Source organism: Melospiza melodia, chromosome 9 (assembly GCF_035770615.1).
Source record: "Melospiza melodia melodia isolate bMelMel2 chromosome 9, bMelMel2.pri, whole genome shotgun sequence".
In the NCBI taxonomy this organism is placed as follows: Eukaryota; Metazoa; Chordata; class Aves; order Passeriformes; family Passerellidae; genus Melospiza; species Melospiza melodia.
The window spans coordinates 14094346-14111203 of record NC_086202.1 but is presented as its reverse complement, the minus strand read 5'-3'; the positions used below and the strand labels follow the sequence as shown (position 1 = coordinate 14111203).

At 61.4% G+C, this 16858-nt stretch overlaps 1 protein-coding gene across 4 annotated transcripts; it reads left to right on the top strand.

The window, feature by feature from the left end:
• The first annotated feature begins 3554 nt into the window (after positions 1 to 3554).
• Positions 3555 to 16833, top strand: CRTAC1 (cartilage acidic protein 1). 4 transcript variants are annotated; one of them, XM_063163398.1, is made up of 16 exons: positions 3555 to 3619; positions 7305 to 7501; positions 8680 to 8876; positions 9792 to 9922; positions 10533 to 10689; positions 11292 to 11426; positions 11712 to 11857; positions 12007 to 12143; positions 12782 to 12864; positions 13353 to 13453; positions 13536 to 13704; positions 14179 to 14324; positions 14457 to 14499; positions 14934 to 15077; positions 16177 to 16302; positions 16613 to 16833. In XM_063163398.1, exons 1-16 carry the CDS (start codon positions 3575 to 3577, stop codon positions 16738 to 16740), a joined length of 2085 nt encoding a protein of 694 aa, XP_063019468.1. In that variant the 5' UTR covers positions 3555 to 3574; the 3' UTR covers positions 16741 to 16833. The 4 variants fall into 4 exon arrangements, with proteins under 4 accessions (XP_063019468.1, XP_063019470.1, XP_063019469.1 ...); XM_063163400.1 differs by lacking the exon at positions 14457 to 14499; XM_063163399.1 differs by lacking the exons at positions 16177 to 16302; positions 16613 to 16833 and adding an exon at positions 15318 to 15941.
• Positions 16834 to 16858: the final 25 nt, after the last annotated feature.

Genomic DNA, 16858 nt, shown 5'->3' with positions numbered 1-16858 from the left:
ACAGGCAGAGGGGGTGGATGCTCACAGACTGTTGTGTGTGTGCATGTAGGTGCTCGTGAGTGTGCTGACAGTGTGTGTGTGTGTGTGTGTGTGTGTGTGTGTGTGTGTGTGTGTGCTGTGCACCCAGCACGCTGTGTGCAGGTGTCTGGCCCTCATAATGCTCTAGAAAGGGGAATGATGGCTCCAGTGAAGTATCCTGGAGGTTAGTGCCTTCAGTCAGCATTCCTGTGCTCACCTGCACCCTGTTTGTATTGCACCATCTGAAATTTGCTGGAGGACATTTGCTGGATGAGTGCTCTATGAATCCAGCTGATCCTGGGTGGATTCCTGTCCCTGATCCTAGGTGGACTCCCATCCTGCTCCCAGAGCAGTACTGTCCCTGCAAGAGTCATGGGGGTCATCTGGCACTGCCACCACACAGGCTTACTCTGCTTGGCAGTACCCTGTGCCACCCTTCTGCCCACTGCAATGCAAGCACGGGGCAGACTGGTCCCCACCTTCCTGCTGCCTTCTCCCCAGGGAGAGCCTGGGGTGGCAGATGAGCCACCAGGCAGAGGGTCACCAAGAATTAGGACTGCTGGCTTTAGGAGGGTTCCCATTCCCTGGGAGCTGGGTTGGCATGGATGGGGCCCCAGGAGCAAGGGCCAGGGGAAACTGGGACATATTAGTCCTGGGGATGGGAAAGGGAGGTCCCAGATGTGCAAAGAGGTGGCTGGTATCATGCTGGCCCCAGCTCAGCAGATGAGCCTTCCCCCTCCTTCACACAGCCCTCAGTGGAGCGCAGCATCTCCCTTCCCCCCGCAGCGTGTCTGGCTGCTGCTCGCTCTAATTTCCTGTGCATTGTCCCCATCTCCGTGCCACCATTCCCTGCACATCCCACCCTCTCCGTGCACCACACTGCCAGGCTCCCTGTGCCCCAACGCCTGCGCCCTACCTCACTGCTCTGCAAACGTCCCTGCCACTGTTCTCATGCATCCCAGCTCATTCCACTGATGCTCCGTGCTTCCCTCTGCAGCTCCTTGCAGAGAGCTCTGTCACACCCCAAGGTGCCTGCCCCATTATGTCCCCAGCGTGGATGCATCCAGAGGGGTGGGATGGAGACATTTAGAGCAGCACAGGGCCCAGGAATGGGTGCAAGGATGTTTCTTATGGCTGTGGCTGTTGTTGTACCAAGGCGTCTGCTGACTGCAACGAAATATCCTGGCAAGGTGGCAGCATCCATGGCAAGGGCACTGAGGAGCTCCAAAAGCAGCTATTGGGGAACACCCTGCAGCCCCAGGAGTGGAAAACCACCCTGCTGGGTGCCAGCAGCAGTGCCTGGGGGCTGCAGTGTGCAAGGTGCTCTCGGCCCGTGTGTCCTGCTGGCACTCAGCACGTGTGTGCTCACGGGGAGCCGGGGGGTGAGCACACCCCAGGGACACGGCGTGCGCACCTGCGGGGCTGCACGTGTGTGTGCATAGCACCGTGTGCCCAGCCGTGCCCTGTGCCATGCACACACCGATGCACATGCACAGCTGCACGGCTGCATGGCTGCACGGCTGCGAGGCTGCACGGCTGCACGTGCCCTGCGCTGGCACACCGGCAGCCCTGCCTGCGTGTGCTCGTGGCCAGTGCCAAGCCCCCCTGTGCTGGCATGCTGGGTTTAGAGCCCCAGGGAGCCGCTGTGCCCACTGCCATCCACAGTCCTGGCATGCTCGAGCTGGCAGCCTGCTGGCATGTGTGTTTGCTGTACCTGCCAGTCAGGGGGAGGGCAGTGGGAGCCAGCCTGCAGTTTGTACAAATAATTATCCGGGTGTTACCAAAGCTGGGATGAGGGAGCAGCTCGGCAGCAGGGGTGCTCACCCTGAGTGCACACACACTCATGCAAGGGTGCAGCCGGGCATGGGCTGTGGACACTGGCGGGCAGAGCACACCCACAGCACTCACAGGAGCACACAAGCACGGCATTGCACATGTGGGGTGGGCACACTTGGGTTTGCTTGGCATTGTGGCTCAGCATGGCAAAAGCAGAGAGCCGGTGTGGTTCCTGCCCCATGGCATTGCCCTGTAGCAGGCTCCCTGTGCCTGGATGCCAACATTCTGGCTGTGAGGACCCTGCAGCAGGCAGCCACGCAGCAAGCCTGGTGCTCAGCCAAGCACCCTGCAAGAGGGAGTCGTCAGCAATGAAATAAAGGGGTATTTGATGGCTGTATGGAAGCACCTTTGTGGGAAACAATCACTGGGACTGGAGAGCTCTCGAATCTAGCAGTGAGAGAAGAACGAGGAGCAACAGGCAGAAGCTGTAGCCAGACATGTTCAATGAGAAATAAGGGCTTTAGCAGAGGAGGTGATTAGCCACTTGAAGCAGCCAGAGTGGCATGAGTTCCTGCTGTCTTCCAACATGTCTCTGCTGCTGTCTCTCACAGTGCTCACAGACCCAGACTCTGTGCTGTGAGCACTGTGAATGTGCCACACTAGGGTGACCTGGTAGCCTTGTGCCCTGCCAGTGCTGTCCCAGTCCCCATCACAGCCACTTTGTGCTTCCAGAGACACACAGAGAGCTCTGTGCCCAGCCCCTCAGGAAAACAGGCTGGGAAAGGCAGGCTTGCACAAATGCCATCGTGCCTGGGGCATCCACTGGCTACAAGTTTTTGGGCAAGTCAGTGCCTCGCATGACATAAGATGGGGCCTTTCTTGGAGTTCAGGCTGGCTGCCATGGCACAGCCACCCCTGGGGCCCCTGCAGAGAGAGATGGTGATGTGCAGGGTGATGACACAGGCAGGTGCTGACCCCTCGGGGTGTGGATGAGCGTTGGATTCATAGAACAATAGAATGGTTTGGGATGGAAGGGACCTTAAAGATCATCTAGTTCCAATCCCCCTGCCATGGACAGAGATGCTGCCTACGACATCACGTACCCAGGACTTCCATCCAACCTGGCCTTGAACATTTCAAGGGATGTGTCACCTAAAACTTCTCTGAGCAACCCATTCCTGTGTCTCACCATTGTCATTGCGAATAATTTCCACCTAACATCTTATCTAGATCTCCCCTCTTTTAGTTTAAAACTGTTCTCTCTTACCCTTCCAAGATAGTGTTGCACCAGGGGCGTGCCCAGCTCCGCTCTCTTTCCTCCTCCTGTGCCCGACCTCCGCCGCCCCCAGCCGGGTCAGGCCCCTGGCTCTGCTCGGTTCATCACGCCAGCGGCCCTTGCAGGAGCTGGGGAGCCGTGCCCAGCCGTGGCCCGAGGGCTCCCCACGCAGCACCCCGGAGCGCCCGCAGCGAGCCGGGACACGCTGCCCGCCGTGGCCGTGCAGCTCTCTCGGCCGTGGCTCCGGCATCCCGGGACGCCCCCTCCTCCCGGTACCGGTGCCCGGGGCGATGCTCGCCGTGCCCCCCCGCAGCACCGCGGGGCCGGACCTGGCTGCGGGCGGCCCCACCCCGCGCTCCCCATTGGCAGCGGCGCCCCCGCCCCGCTCGCCGCCGCCGCCGCCGCCCGTTCTTAAGGCGCCGCGCGGGCGGGCCGGGCCCGTCGGGAGCCGGGAGCGGAGCACCGGAGGCGGAGGCGCGGCGGGCGGCGAGGCGGCGGTGCGGGATGCGCTCCCGCCGCCGTGGGGGCGCCGGGCGGCCCCCCTGGCCCGTGAGTAGCCGTGTGGTTTTGCTGCTCCGCGAAGTTTCCCGGGGACTCCGGGGCGGGGAGGGGCGTCTGTCAACTCCGGCACGGTCACCGGCCCGGGGAGAAGTTGGTGGAGGGCGGAGCGGGACCGCGGGCACGTAGCCTGTCCCCGTGGCGTGGCGGGGATGCGGGGTAGGGAGGCGGGAGGGAGCGGGAAGAAGGATGGGATGGGGATGGAAGGATGCTGGGCTGGGGAGAACCGTGCTCCAGAGGCTGTACGGTGATGGGCGGTGTGTGCTGGGACTGGAGAGCGCTGGCAGGAGCAGCAGCACTGCGAGCAGCGAGGGACAGCCCCTCTTTATAGCGGCACTCGTGCTTGGTCTTGGCCGAGCCCGTGGAGGAGCGGGGGCAGTGGGCAGAGGGGTCCAGCCGTGTACCTGCCTGCGTGGGAAGGGGCTGGCTGTGTGCTGCTGGGCCTGAGCCCCCCAAGGACCTGGTGTCCCTCTGGGGCGAGCTCAGAGGCTAAGGTGACTGCTCATCTCCACACTGCATTGGCTGCTGCTGGCTGAGCCCCAGGCTGCCAGGTCCAGCGCTGAGGAGTCCTGCATAGGAGGGACAGGCTCGCAGCAGCGAGCAGACGTCGCAGCAGGACCCAGGCTCATGGGCTTTGCCTGGAGCAGAGGCACTGCAGGGTCTGGGCTACTGGGCTTTGAGGAGCTGTGGAGGGGCACTGCTGGTACTCTGGGCAGCCCAGCTGCTGTGGAACAGGGGTCTGATGGGTCTGTGGGACGTCTCCTGCCTGTCCTCTGCCCTGGCAGGTACAGCTGTGGCAGCCTGGCTGTGCTAGCAATGAGAATATGATGCTAGTGGGGCACGTGCAGCATGGTGGCATGAGGTGCTGGGATGTCACCATGTTGTCACCGCTTTGGGGTGCGTTTGGGGTGCAGTGATGCCCTTGCTGCATGATGTCCAGAAATGTCGCGGAGGTGACTGCGGCCCACAGCGGGACATTGCTGCAGTGGTGGCGCGTGACATCACTGGGGTGCGTGGTGAGCAGGGGAGCAATGTCACGGTGACATGCAGAGTGGGGTGGCCGCACAGGGACCTCACACCCACCTTCCCCATGAGGTAGGCTCGGGCATGTCCCTGTGTGCACAGTGAAGACATCTGGGGACAGCATCTCCCCACTTGTGGTGAGCGGTCTGGGGCCCAATCGCCTGCCTGTCCCACGGTCCCTTTCCAGTCCCATCCCACCTGGGCACTGTCAGCCATAGCAATGCATGGGCTCAGATGAATCCTACATGCTGCACCTGGGGGCCAGCACCCTCTCCCTGGGCTGCCTGGCTGCACCCTGCATGGGTGCCTTGGCACCCTCCCAGTGGCTCTGCCCTGCTTGGCACCTTGGCTTCGTGTCACTAGCCATACTGCGGAAACCCCCTGGGGTGACCTTGCCACCAGATGCCACGACACAAGCCAGGACGTGACTCTGCTGGAACAAGAGAGACTGAGGTCTGCCCTGCATACAGGCAGGGCCCCATGGCCTCAAACCCCAGGTGAATCTTCATGCTGGGACTGTGGTTCTATCAAAAGCATGCTGGGAATGATGAGGCCCTTCTGCATCTGACATGCAGAGCCCAAGTCTGCCTCCCTTCCCCTTCCCAAAATGGCCTGGCTCTGGGCTGGACATCCCTTCCCCATGGCACCAAGCACCGGATCCACTGGGAAAAGCCTTTTGTCTCCAATCAGGAGCATTGTTTCCTACTGGAAAAGCTCCATCCAGCTTGGAGGGATTTCAGCTGCAGCTGGATGAGGCAGGGGGGGCACCTGGTAGCAGTCCAGGCTCTGAGGAGTGGGAGCTGGGCAAAGACAGGGGGTCCTGCCAATGAGCTGGGGACAGCACCCATCGTCTGGCTGTGCCTGGAGTGAGGCAGCACTGCTCTGCAGGGCCAGGGGCTTATGTGGCACCCCTACACCCATCTGTCCACAATGTCAGTGGCTCTCCCCTGTGCTCATTTTGGTAAGCCTGGAGTGGGGCTGTGGCAAAGGCTCCCCCTCCTTCACTGTCTGCAGGGTGACACTCAGGGACTTTCCCATCCCTCAACAACCCAATGAACCCTGTCCCCATCATGTATCTTAAATGGGACCCCTGCAATGGGGAAGGATCCAGGCTCCTGCCCCTCAAGGGCTGCTCCATTCAGCATGGCAGGGTAATGGGCCATCACAGGAAGAGAATTGGAGCGTTCCTCTCCTGAGGATAGAGCTGGGGACACACACACATCTACCTTGGATGCTGTGCGCAGGCTACAGATGGGGCTGGAGAGGAAAGGAGAGCAGGCTGCTGGAGCAATGGAATACAGAACTATGGGTGTTGTGGGCAGTAGGGTTAGGGTTTCCTCTGCAGCTGGAGAACAGCTCCTTCCTGCCCAGCCATGTGGGCCTGGAAGCTAGTTATGGCATGGGAATCCTGGCCCCCAAGAGAGCCTTGGGACCATTCCCATCCCGAGGAGGCAGCAGCAGCAGGCAGTTCTCCACAATCTGCTGGGTCTGCTGGGGCCTAAATGGGCACCTTCCCCTCTCCAAGCTGGGCACATGTGGTACCGCCCAGCTGCCACCACTCCTGGGCTTGCTGTCTGACTCCAACAGCACTGGGGTCAGCTGGCAGGGGGTCATTCACTCCTGGACATGGGGACTGTTCCTGCCTGGGAGGGCAGTCCTGCCCAGGCACGGTCACATGCAGCATTGTCCCCTTGCAGGCCAGGTGCCCCAACCACCCTTCTGGTTTGCAAGAGCGGAGCAGGCTGCTTTTTCTCCCAGCTGGAGTGCAGGCATGTGGGATCATGCTCACAGCCTGGGGACACACAGCTCATCTCTGGGCTCTTCCCCTCTGGAGGTGACTGCCAGGCCTGGGATGAGGGGTTGCCCTCCTAAGTGCCGCCTTGCTCATCACCTGTGCTACAGCCAGGTCAGAGCCAGCTCCAAAGTCTCTGCAGCCTTGCCAGCAGTGCTGGCAGAGGCTGTCCTCCGCAGTCCAGGTTAAATGAGCCTCTCGTCCCAGTCTCCTGTTCCTCCCAGCATCTCCTCATGGCTGCATCCCTGTGCAGAAGCTTTCCCTGGCCAGGCTGGAAGGAGCTCACCCTGCAGAGACCCTGGGAGGAACATTTCCCGCAGGATGGGGAAACTGAGGCACATGGGAGTAACCTGATAAAGTATCCCTGTGTTCTCCCTGCGAACTTCCCCAGCTCTGGAACACCAATGGGACAGAAGACAAACTCCTTGGGCCAGTGAATGTCTTCCTCCTCTGACCCTGCCAAGGGAGCAGTGATTGACATTTTGACTTACCAGGACCTTGGAAGCCAGTGGCTTCTTAGGGCAGAGTGATCTGGGCCTGAGCCCAACTTTGTCAGCTCCCCAGAGCCCTCCTGCTGCCTCTCCAGTCCCTCCAGTAGGATGGGCTGCCAAGGCTGGGCTGCTCCTCAGCCCCAGTCACTGGAGTGTGATCTTGTCCCAAGGGTGAACAGTGCCAGGACAGTCTGTGCATGGGGACACCAGAGTGACAGTGCCAAGGGTCAAGGGGCAGGTGGTGTGGTGCAGGCTGGGGTGCTCTGGCAAGGGGTGAAAAGAGAGCATCTCCCATGCAAGGACAGTGGGCTGCTTGGGCATGGTGGAGCACAGTCTGCTCCCGAGCTGATGGGCTGTAGGTCTCTCCCAGGTGTCCAGGATGCTGGCGCTGTGCCTGCTGTCCCTGGCCTGGCTCAGCGAGGGCTCCCAGCGCAGCGAGCCCATGTTTGCAGCCGTCACCCACCGCCTCCTGCCGCCCGACTACGACAGCAACCCCACCCAGCTCAACTACGGCGTGGCCGTCACCGACCTGGATGCCGACGGTGACTTCGAGATCGTGGTGGCAGGGTGAGTGGGGCACCCCTAAGGCCTCAGTGACAGCAGGGACAGGAATTCCTCCCTCCTCTGTGGTCTTGTGGCCGGCTGGGGGGGTTGTGCACACAGATGGGTGAGTTGAGGTCTGCATGCACCCACCAGTGAATTTGTGTGTGTGTGCACCCACAGAGGGTGTGGATGCCAGCGAGTGCCTGTCTAGGACCACGTGAGTGCCCCCATCGGTCCCTTCCCTGTGGGGCGGTGGCAGCTGCCCAGCAGTCAGGGTCCACCTGCAGTGCACAGCCAGCGTGTCCCCAGGCCGTCTCTGCTCTGCTGACAGGACTCAGCTCTCTCTGGAGATTCAGTTAATTGGCTGGAGGTTTTTTATAGTCCTTTATTGGAGTGATGGCTGGGAAGGGCCGGCAGGAGCCGGGCAAGCAGGGAGCCGTGTGCTGCGCTGCCAGTGCCCAAGTGGGGCTGGACACAGAGCAGCTGCTGCCAGCAGGTCCAACCCTGGTCAGGAAGAGCAGAGACCACGGTGTATGCTCTGTGTGTGTGCTGGCACTGCCGTGAGCTGCTACTGCAGGGTATCTGTGTACACATCACCATCCTCACTCCCTGAAGAGGCTTGCACACACAGGTGTGCCCACCTGAGAATGTGCCCACCTTTACCCTCACAGATCCCATCCAGCTAGATGGAGGCACTATGGTGGCAGGCAGTCAGAGTCTGGCCCTTATGCTGCTCTGAACATCACTGAGGCAGGAAAACTTGGGCAGGACTGGAACCCTGGAGGGGTCTGGGCCACCACTGCCAGCTGTGCTGAGTCAAGAGGGCAGCTGGAGTTTTGTAAGCAGACGTGGTGTCCGTTGTATAACTTGTTTACTGGTGCGTTGGGCGGGAGCGGGCGAGGAGCCAGTGGGATACTCCGTGCTGAGAGGATTTGCCTTGTGTGGCAGTTGGCTTGCCCTGGGAAAGCTCTGCAAGCAGGGACCTGCACCCCATCCTGTACTTCTGTCTGCCTGACCCCCACTCGTGCTGCCAGACATGGGGTGCGTGGCAGGGTCCTTGGCCTCCATGGACCATGCAGGTCTCTGCAGTGCCCATCGTGGGGAAAACGCAGTATCACACCCAGTGTCCCCCCAGGGGTGAGACAGGGGCTTTAATCCCATCCTCAGTCCTCGGGAAGCCACTACCCTGCCTACACTCACAGGTACAACGGCCCCAACCTGGTGCTCAAGTATGACAAGGCGCAGGGGCGGCTGGTGAACGTGGCGGAGGATGAGCGCGGCTCCCCGTACTACGCCCTGCGGGACCGGCAGGGCAACGCCATCGGCGTGACAGCCTGTGACATCGACGGCGACGGCCGCGAGGAGATCTACTTCCTCAACACCAACAATGCCTTTTCTGGTGAGCCCTGCCGGCAGCCGGGCCCCAGGCACGGGGGGAGCCCCGGCGTGGCCGCCCGCGACCTTCGGCGTGTGCGGGCTGGAGTTAATTTCTCACTTGAGTGGCTCCATTGATTGATGGCAGCACGGGTGGGACACTGAGCCCAGCCAGCCACCGAGTCAGCACTTCCAGCTGCCCATTGCCCTTTTTGTGGCACCCCAAGTGGGACAGAAGATTCCCTGCTGCCCCCTCGACTGTCCTGCCACAGGGACCCCACACTGTAAATCCCAGCTGTGCCCTGCAGCCATTGTCCCCTTTGATCTCATGGCTCTCCTGTGCCTGCTGCACCAAGTCCAGTGCTGTCCCTACTCCTGGCATGCCTGTCATGGGAACAAGACTTACATGCTCCAAGCTGGGCACTGGGAATCCCCAGAGCTGCCTGGTTTGGTGCTCCAGCCCAGCTCTGCCCTGTGTCCCTGACCTCCAGGCAGCAGATCTGTCTTCCCAGTGCTCCTAATTACCGGGCTGGCAGTGGCTGCTGGCACACCTGTCCCTAAATCAGGATCTGCCATTGCTGCTGTCACAAATGGTGTAGCTCGCTGACTGTGCCTGCCACTGAATCGATTTCTTTTTCAATTTTTTTTTTTTTTTTTTTTTTTTTGCCTTCCTGGGGAAGATCTACAGGGCTGTGCCTCATTGGGACATATTTTAGCCTAATGAGTTGATTCTTCTGTGTGTCTTCCCGTGGCCCTTAAGGGTCATGGGGTTCTTGCAGCAGCAGCCCAGCCCCATTGCACTGTAGGGGGCTGCAGGGACAGCAGATATTTGGGGTGCTCTGGAAAAAGGGTACCTTTTCCAAAACCTCCCTTGCTACAAAGCACTCTCCTCAGGAGGAGGCGGTGTGCTGGAGCCCACTGACCTGTGCCCCTTCCCCAGGCATGGCCACCTACACAGACAAGCTGTTCAAGCTCCGCAACGGGCGCTGGGAGGACATCCTGAGTGACGAGGTGAACCGGGACGTGGCCAGCCGCTTTGCCGGCCGCTCCGTTGCCTGCGTGGACCGCACGGTGAGCAAGCAGGGTTCTGTGGACAGGCATCTCTGCCCCCTTCCCACTCCCAGTGCCCCTTCAGTGGAGTCCTGGGCCCTGCTCCCCTTGCCCGTCCCATCCCCTGCTGGCCAAGGGTGCCCCCCAGCTGCCCCTGGGCTGTCAGGGCTCACAACGGCCCCAGCTCTAGGGACTGTGGATGCCTGTCCACACGGCTGCCACCAGCTGATAAACGTGCCTGTCGAGGTGATTTATGTTCCTGTCACCTGCTCTTTCTTCGTCCTCCTCCTCCAGCGGTTTGTTTCCAAATGATTATCGCTAAATCAGGGTGCAGCTACTGCCCGGGACAAAGGGGGTGGTGGAAACCGGGAGGACCCGGCACGCCGGGGATGCTGGGAGGGAGGATAATGTGCCCCATGCCAGCACTGTGACCAGAGAGCTCCTGGAGGCGATGGGGCACATCCCTGCTCCTGGGATGCTTTTTGCCGTGGGCTTTGCAGAGCTCTCGCTCAGCACACAGCAGCAGTGCCTGCCCCCACGGAGCAATAAGAGCATTCACAGCAGGCACCCTGTGGTCCCCTGGCGATGAGCCGTGGGTGGGTGGGTGCTGAGGCGGTGCTGCCGGCTGCAGGGCTCCGGCAGGTACTCCATCTACATCGCCAACTATGCCAGCGGCAACGTGGGCCCCCATGCCCTGATTGAGATGGATGTGGCTGCCAGTGACCCTGCCCGCGGTGTCGTGGTGCTGGTGGATGTGGCCGCCCAGGCTGGCGTCAGCAAGTACACAGGTACTCCCGGCTGCTGTGGCCCTGCGGAGGGTACGGGGCGCTGCAGGGCACGGCGAACGGGAGAGCTGGCTGAGGCAGGGCGGTGCAGCCCCAGGTCCGTGCCACGCGTTGGGCTGCCTGACTGCCCCATCTAGTGGCAGCCCCACGGCCCGTGAAAGGCGCCAGGACCATGGATACACGCCGGGCCGGACCCCTGTGCCCAGCATCACCGGGGGTAGTCCCTCCCGAGCTCACAGCATCCACAGGGCAGCCAGCGGGGTTTGGGAACGTAGGCGCCGGGAGGAACGAGCCCGCCTGCGCCCCGTGCTGCCCCACCACCGTGGGGACTGCTGCGTGCCCCAGCGGTAAATTGTCACTAATTAGGAGTGTTGTCACCATGGCGATGGCAGTGATTAGGGTTGGGAGTGACACGAGCGGCTGCCAGGCCCAATTAGCTCCTGATGAGAGGGATTGGAGGTGGGCAAGAATGGGACACGGCGGGGGGAGTGGAGGGGACGGGTGGTGGGGGGGTTGGGTCCACCGTGTGAGCAACAGTGAGGTAACATGGGGAGCACAAACTCCCGTGGGGCAGCTGTCCCCTCACCCCGGGCTGCTGTCCCCAGGCGGCCGTGGGGTGGCCGTGGGCCCCATCCTGAGTGACAGTGCCTCTGACATATTCTGCGGTAATGAGAACAGCCCAAATTTCCTCTTCCACAACCGGGGGGATGGGACGTACAGGGACGTGGCAGCTGCTGTGGGTGAGTAGGGGAAGCTGGGGGGACACAGGGACGCTGGGGACTTCAGGGCGGGGGTGGCTATGCCTGCACTGGGTGAGGGCAGTGGGGGGACAGCCCTGGGGACCCAGAGCCCCATTGACCACTGTGCAGTGGTGAGATGATCGGGGCATCCATCAGCGCAGCAGGGATGTAACCCTGTGCGTGGAGCACCTGTCTGGGGACAATGGAGCACATCCTGGGAGGTGTGCTGGGACAAGGAGGCAGGGAGGGGTTCCCGTCTCCCTCTGTCCCCTTGCGGTTCCCCAGGGCTGGATGACCCCTACCAGCACGGACGCGGTGTGGCGCTGGCTGACTTCAACCGGGACGGCCGAGTGGACATCGTCTATGGCAACTGGAACGGGCCGCACCGCCTCTACCTGCAGAGCGGGGCTCCCGGCCGCGTCCGATTCCGGGTGAGGGCCGGAGCCACTCGGCCAGCGGGGCTGCCTTCGCTCCGAGTTCCCTTTGAGCCCCACCTGACAGCGAGGAGGGCACCCGGGGCATCAAAGCAGGACCCACGTGTCCTGCTGCCTGTGCCTATTGTCAGGCTGTGTCCATGCAGGACATCGCCACCCCCAAGTTCTCCATGCCGTCTCCCGTCCGCACCGTCATCGCAGCCGACTTCGACAACGATCAGGAGCTGGAGGTTTTCTTCAACAACATCGCTTACCGCGGCTCCTCCGCCAACCGCCTGTTCCGGTAGGAGCCGGCGGGGCCGGGCACCCCTGCACCCTGCACTGGGAGCCGAGCGGCACAGCCAGGCTCACAGGGCTCCTCTCCAGCAGTGCCACGGCTCGGGCTCGGCTCATAAAAGGCGTCGTGACTGAGCCCTTCCTGGCATCATTACCAGCCACTGTGATCGTGCCTGCAGCAGCCCCTGGGGTCCCCAGCACCGCTGATTAGCAGCTGTGTGGAAGCTTGTTCATGGCTCCTGTTAATTGCGGGGGTCAAGTCTTATTACTTCTGTGTAGCACCTCCTCACCTCGTGTGTAGGGCGATGGGAACTGGTTGTCTACCCAATGTTTGCACCCATGGGTGGGTAGAGGGCAAGGGTTTTGCAAGGAGCCCTTTGGAGACGTCTCCAGGTTCCAGAGCGATGCAACAGATGCTGTTGCTACTCTGCAGTTCAGATCCAGAAGCTCTCATGAAACTCCTGTTGTCTCTGCGTGGAGTGGGGATGTGCCAACAGGCAGGGGACAGTCACATCCTCAGTCCACACCCTATAGCCACCATGGCTTTCACCCCTACCATGATTCTTCAGGAGGGGATAGGCATGTCCAGGAGGGTTCTGAGGACTGCAGGAGCTGGCATTCATACCCTGTGTGTGTCCTTGGCAGGCTCATCCGCAGAGAACACTCAGACCCCATAGTGGAAGAGCTGAATCCAGGGGATGCACTGGAGCCAGAGGGACGGGGCACTGGTGGGTACACCCTGCTCTGGCACAGCACTGCTTGGCACCTTCTTTGCCTGAGGATGCCACATGCCTGGCTGAGTTATCTGCCTGCTCCCCACCAGCAGGCTGGAGCTCCTGTCACCCAGGAATGGCCCCATGCTTTCTCCCTCCACCACACCCAGACAACAGTGCCATCTCCAGTACCACAGAGACACTCTTAATGTGCCCCTTCCTGGGTGCCCACTACTCAAAGCCAGCCTCTGCATTTGGGAAGAGGTCAGGCAGCTCCCTGTGACCCACAGCCATCCAGGCACTGCCTGTCCCCTCCACTGCCCAGGGTGCCAATGCACCTGATTAGAGGTGGCCAGCCACACTCCTGCACTGATATCACCCCTTTCTGTTCCTGCGTGGCTGGGAGTGCTCCCATTGCCAGTGGAAGGCCACAGCAGCAGCAAGGTCTAGTGCTGGGGAACATGGGGTCAGGCCTCAGACACAGCATGATTCCATCCTTGCAGGAGGTGCAGTGACAGATTTTGATGGCGATGGGATGCTGGACCTCATCCTATCCCATGGCGAGTCCATGGCACAGCCAATCTCCATTTTCAAGGGCACCCAGGTGAGTCAAGCAGGGACTCCTCGTGTTGTACCCATCCCTTCCATCCCTCCCAACTCAATCTCTGCTCCCTCCCCCTTTGCAGGGCACCAATAACAACTGGCTGCGGGTCATCCCCCGCACGCGCTTCGGGGCGTTTGCGCGGGGGGCCAAGGTGGTGCTGTTCACGCGGCGCAGCGGGGCCCACCTGCGCATCATCGACGGCGGCTCCGGCTACCTCTGCGAGATGGAGCCCGTGGCACACTTTGGACTGGGTGAGCTAGGGGCTGCCTCCCCCCCAGCCTCCCCTGGCACTCCCCAGGGCAGGGGGCGTGTCTGCTGCCCCGGTGTCCCGCTGCGCAGTAATCGTCCCTGCCTGTCACCCTAGGTACGCTGGGCTCTGTGTAAGGCTGGGGGCAGGCTGCCCAGCCACTGCAGCTGTGCTGCAAGGAGCAGCTGCCCCCTTCCCCATGCCCTGCCTGCTGCTTTGCCCAGGCAGTAGGGCTTTCCCTTCCCTTTAGCTCTCCCCTGGTGCAGCCAAGCCTGCAGGGGTGTCTGCCCACTGCGAGGTCATCCCATGTACACCCCTCAGAGTACATCCATGTGCGGGGGCTGTCAGCATGAGCACCTGGACCTGGGCTCAGGGAGCAAGGGAGAACTTTGTCCCTCCATCCCTACCACCCCGCTGGCCTCCTTTCAGCCCCTGCCCACCCTGGAGACCCTCCCTTTGATGGGCTGCCCGCCTGCAGGGCGTGATGAAGCCAGCAGCCTGGAGGTGACTTGGCCAGATGGCCGTGTGGTGTCACGAGCTGTGGCAAGCAGTGAGACCAACTCTGTCCTGGAGATCCCCTACCCTCTGGATGTGGAGGAGCCACTCATGCCTGCCCCTCTGGAGGTGAGGGCCAGGTGTGGGTCTAGGGTGTGACACTTTGGGGACAGAAACAAGGGGCTGGGCTCTCCTGGCTCAGTGGCTGCTCAGGGGTGATTCCTCCCCATCCCAGTGGTCTCTGCTTCTTCCCAAATGCAGTGCGGGCAGGGATTCTCCCAGCACGAGAATGGACGCTGTGTAGGTGAGTGGCTGCTGGAGCACAGGTGTGCCTTTACCCAGGATGCTGTACCCATGGGGGACACTGAGACGGGGAGGTGGCTGCCTGCCACATGGGTCTGTGCCAGGTACAGCTGCCTGCCTGGCACATGGCCTGGGAATGGGACACCTGTACAGCTCCAGAGGGGCACAATGGCGTCCCAGGGAACAGCGAGAGCAATGTGCTAGGGCAGGAGGCATGGCTGGCATGTGGCAGGCTGTGTGCTGCAGCCATGAACGATGGGAGGGGCAGCAGAGGTGCAGCAGGGTGGCTGTGACCATGCTGGGAGCCTCCTGGGCAGAGATATGGCTTATGCATGGCTGCCACTGGGGTGACCATCCAGTGTACCGGGGGAACTGGAGGGGCTGGCAGCCCCAAGCCCTCTGCCTAGACATCTCACACTGAGGACCCTCTTGCAGACACAAATGAGTGCAAGGAGTTCCCCTTCATCTGTCCCCGGGAGAAGCCTCTCTGTATCAACACCTATGGCGGGTACCGCTGTCGCAGCAACAAGCGCTGCAGCCGGGGCTTTGAGCCAAACGAGGACGGCACAGCTTGCGTGGGTGAGTGATAGCTGGGACACCTGACCCCCATGCCAGCTGGCATCAGCCCCAAAGCACCACCTTGGGATGCTGTTGCACCCCTGACAAAGGCCAGGTCACAGCCTGTAACCTGTCGGATGGCAGCCCAGCCACCTCCACCCTGGTTCTGTGTCTGTCTGTCCGTGCCTCCCACTGATCTGCCACTGACTCCCCTTCCCTTTCTCTTTTTCTCTCTTGTTCATTCTCTCCTTCTCTGTGCAGCTCAAGTGGCCTTTTTTGGGGGCTATCCCTCTGCTGGGAGCTGGCCTGGGCTCCCCCACAGTGCCCTCCTCCCTCAAGTCCTCGGACTCTGCCTTTGTCTCTATGCACTTTAAGCCCTGCCCATAACACGCCAGAGCAGCCTTGGTGGAAGGATGGGCTGGCCTCTGCCTGTCTCTCTTTTTCTGTCCTCGTCGAACCACCCTGGAAGTGCCGGCTGGGACATAGTGGGGTGACCTGCAGTGGGACGGGCACAGACCTGGCTGTCCTGTGCCATCTCTGGGAAAGCAGCCCTGGGGCAGCCTGGCAGTGCCCCTTTCCCCGCCCACCCCCTGCCCCAGTGCTGTTCCTGCCATGCTGGTTCCTTGCTCCGTCGCCTCGATACCGTACCATGTGCCTGCTGGTTTGGCCTGCGACGTGTGTGCTTCGCCTGCCCCCTCCTCAGTGACGGGAACACCTCCCCAGCCCTGGCAGAGGAGGCTCTTCCCAGCCCTGCAGGGGCAGGACCCTCCTGGTCTGTTTTTTAACGTATTGACCCTACTGTTTGGAGTCTGACCCTGCTTAGTCCCAACAGTCTTCCAGCCCCTCTCGCAGAGATCCCCCAATAAACTATATCCCATCTATTAACCTGGTCTGCTGAGCTCTGCAGGGCTGGGCTGTGCTTGTGCTTCTGCCCACCCTGGGACCTGGCTGGAGAGTGGTGGTGCCCCTGGCCCAGTTCTGCACTGGGATTACAGCGAAATGTGCAGCTCTGAGGGGGCTGGGGTGCAGCAAGCAGCCCTGCCTGCACCTCAGCAACAGGGCTGGGCTGCTTTTCCCCCTACGTGCTATAACCCCACACTGCTCTCTTTATCCCCACCAGACATCGACGAGTGTGCTCAGGGCTTGCACAACTGCAGCCAGCTGTGCATCAACAGCCCTGGGGCACACAGCTGCCTCTGCCACCCAGGCTTCCGTCCCCTCGATCCGGCTGCCAGCCGGTGCCTGGGTGAGTACCTGCAGTGCCCACCTGGGGCTGCCCTGGCAGCAGAGATGATGAGGTGTCCAGGTGTGCTCACAGCCCTACTGCTGGGGGGGCACAATGCACAGACTGTGGCTGTGCAGGAGCTGGTGGAGTAAGGACATCTGCCACCCAGCAGCCTTGGCACCAAGCAGTGGCAGGATCACCTGCCCTTGTGTCCCACATTCATCCAGCCCTGGAGCTGCTCCCCTCATGCTTCCTCCATCCCTTGCCCTGCCCATGCCACACAGTCCCTGAACCCTTGGCACAGCTCTGACCTTTTCTCCTTCTTTCCCAGACATAGATGAGTGCCAGGCACAGCCTGGTCCCTGCGACCATATCTGCCACAACAGCTATGGCTCCTTCCACTGCCACTGTCACCATGGCTTCTCCCTGGGTGCTGGTGGACGCTGCTGGCACAATTAGCCTGCTCTGGCACAGCCAGGTGTTCCCTGCTACCCCCCAGCACTGTGCCGGTTGAACTCAGTGCCAACAGAATAAACCCTTTCCTGCTCTGTATTCCTTGTGTGTCCCTGTCCCAGGG

What these genes read in the sequence shown, in the direction of transcription:
- CRTAC1 (XM_063163398.1), top strand. Translation starts at nt 3,575, where the DNA reads ATGCGCTCCCGCCGCCGTGGGGGCGCCGGGCGGCCCCCCTGGCCC. An exon ending in GCCAGAGGGACGGGGCACTG is followed by an intron (nt 12,865 to 13,352) that starts GTGGGTACACCC and finishes CCATCCTTGCAG; the next exon opens with GAGGTGCAGTGACAGATTTT. An exon ending in CCATTTTCAAGGGCACCCAG is followed by an intron (nt 13,454 to 13,535) that starts GTGAGTCAAGCA and finishes CCCCCTTTGCAG; the next exon opens with GGCACCAATAACAACTGGCT.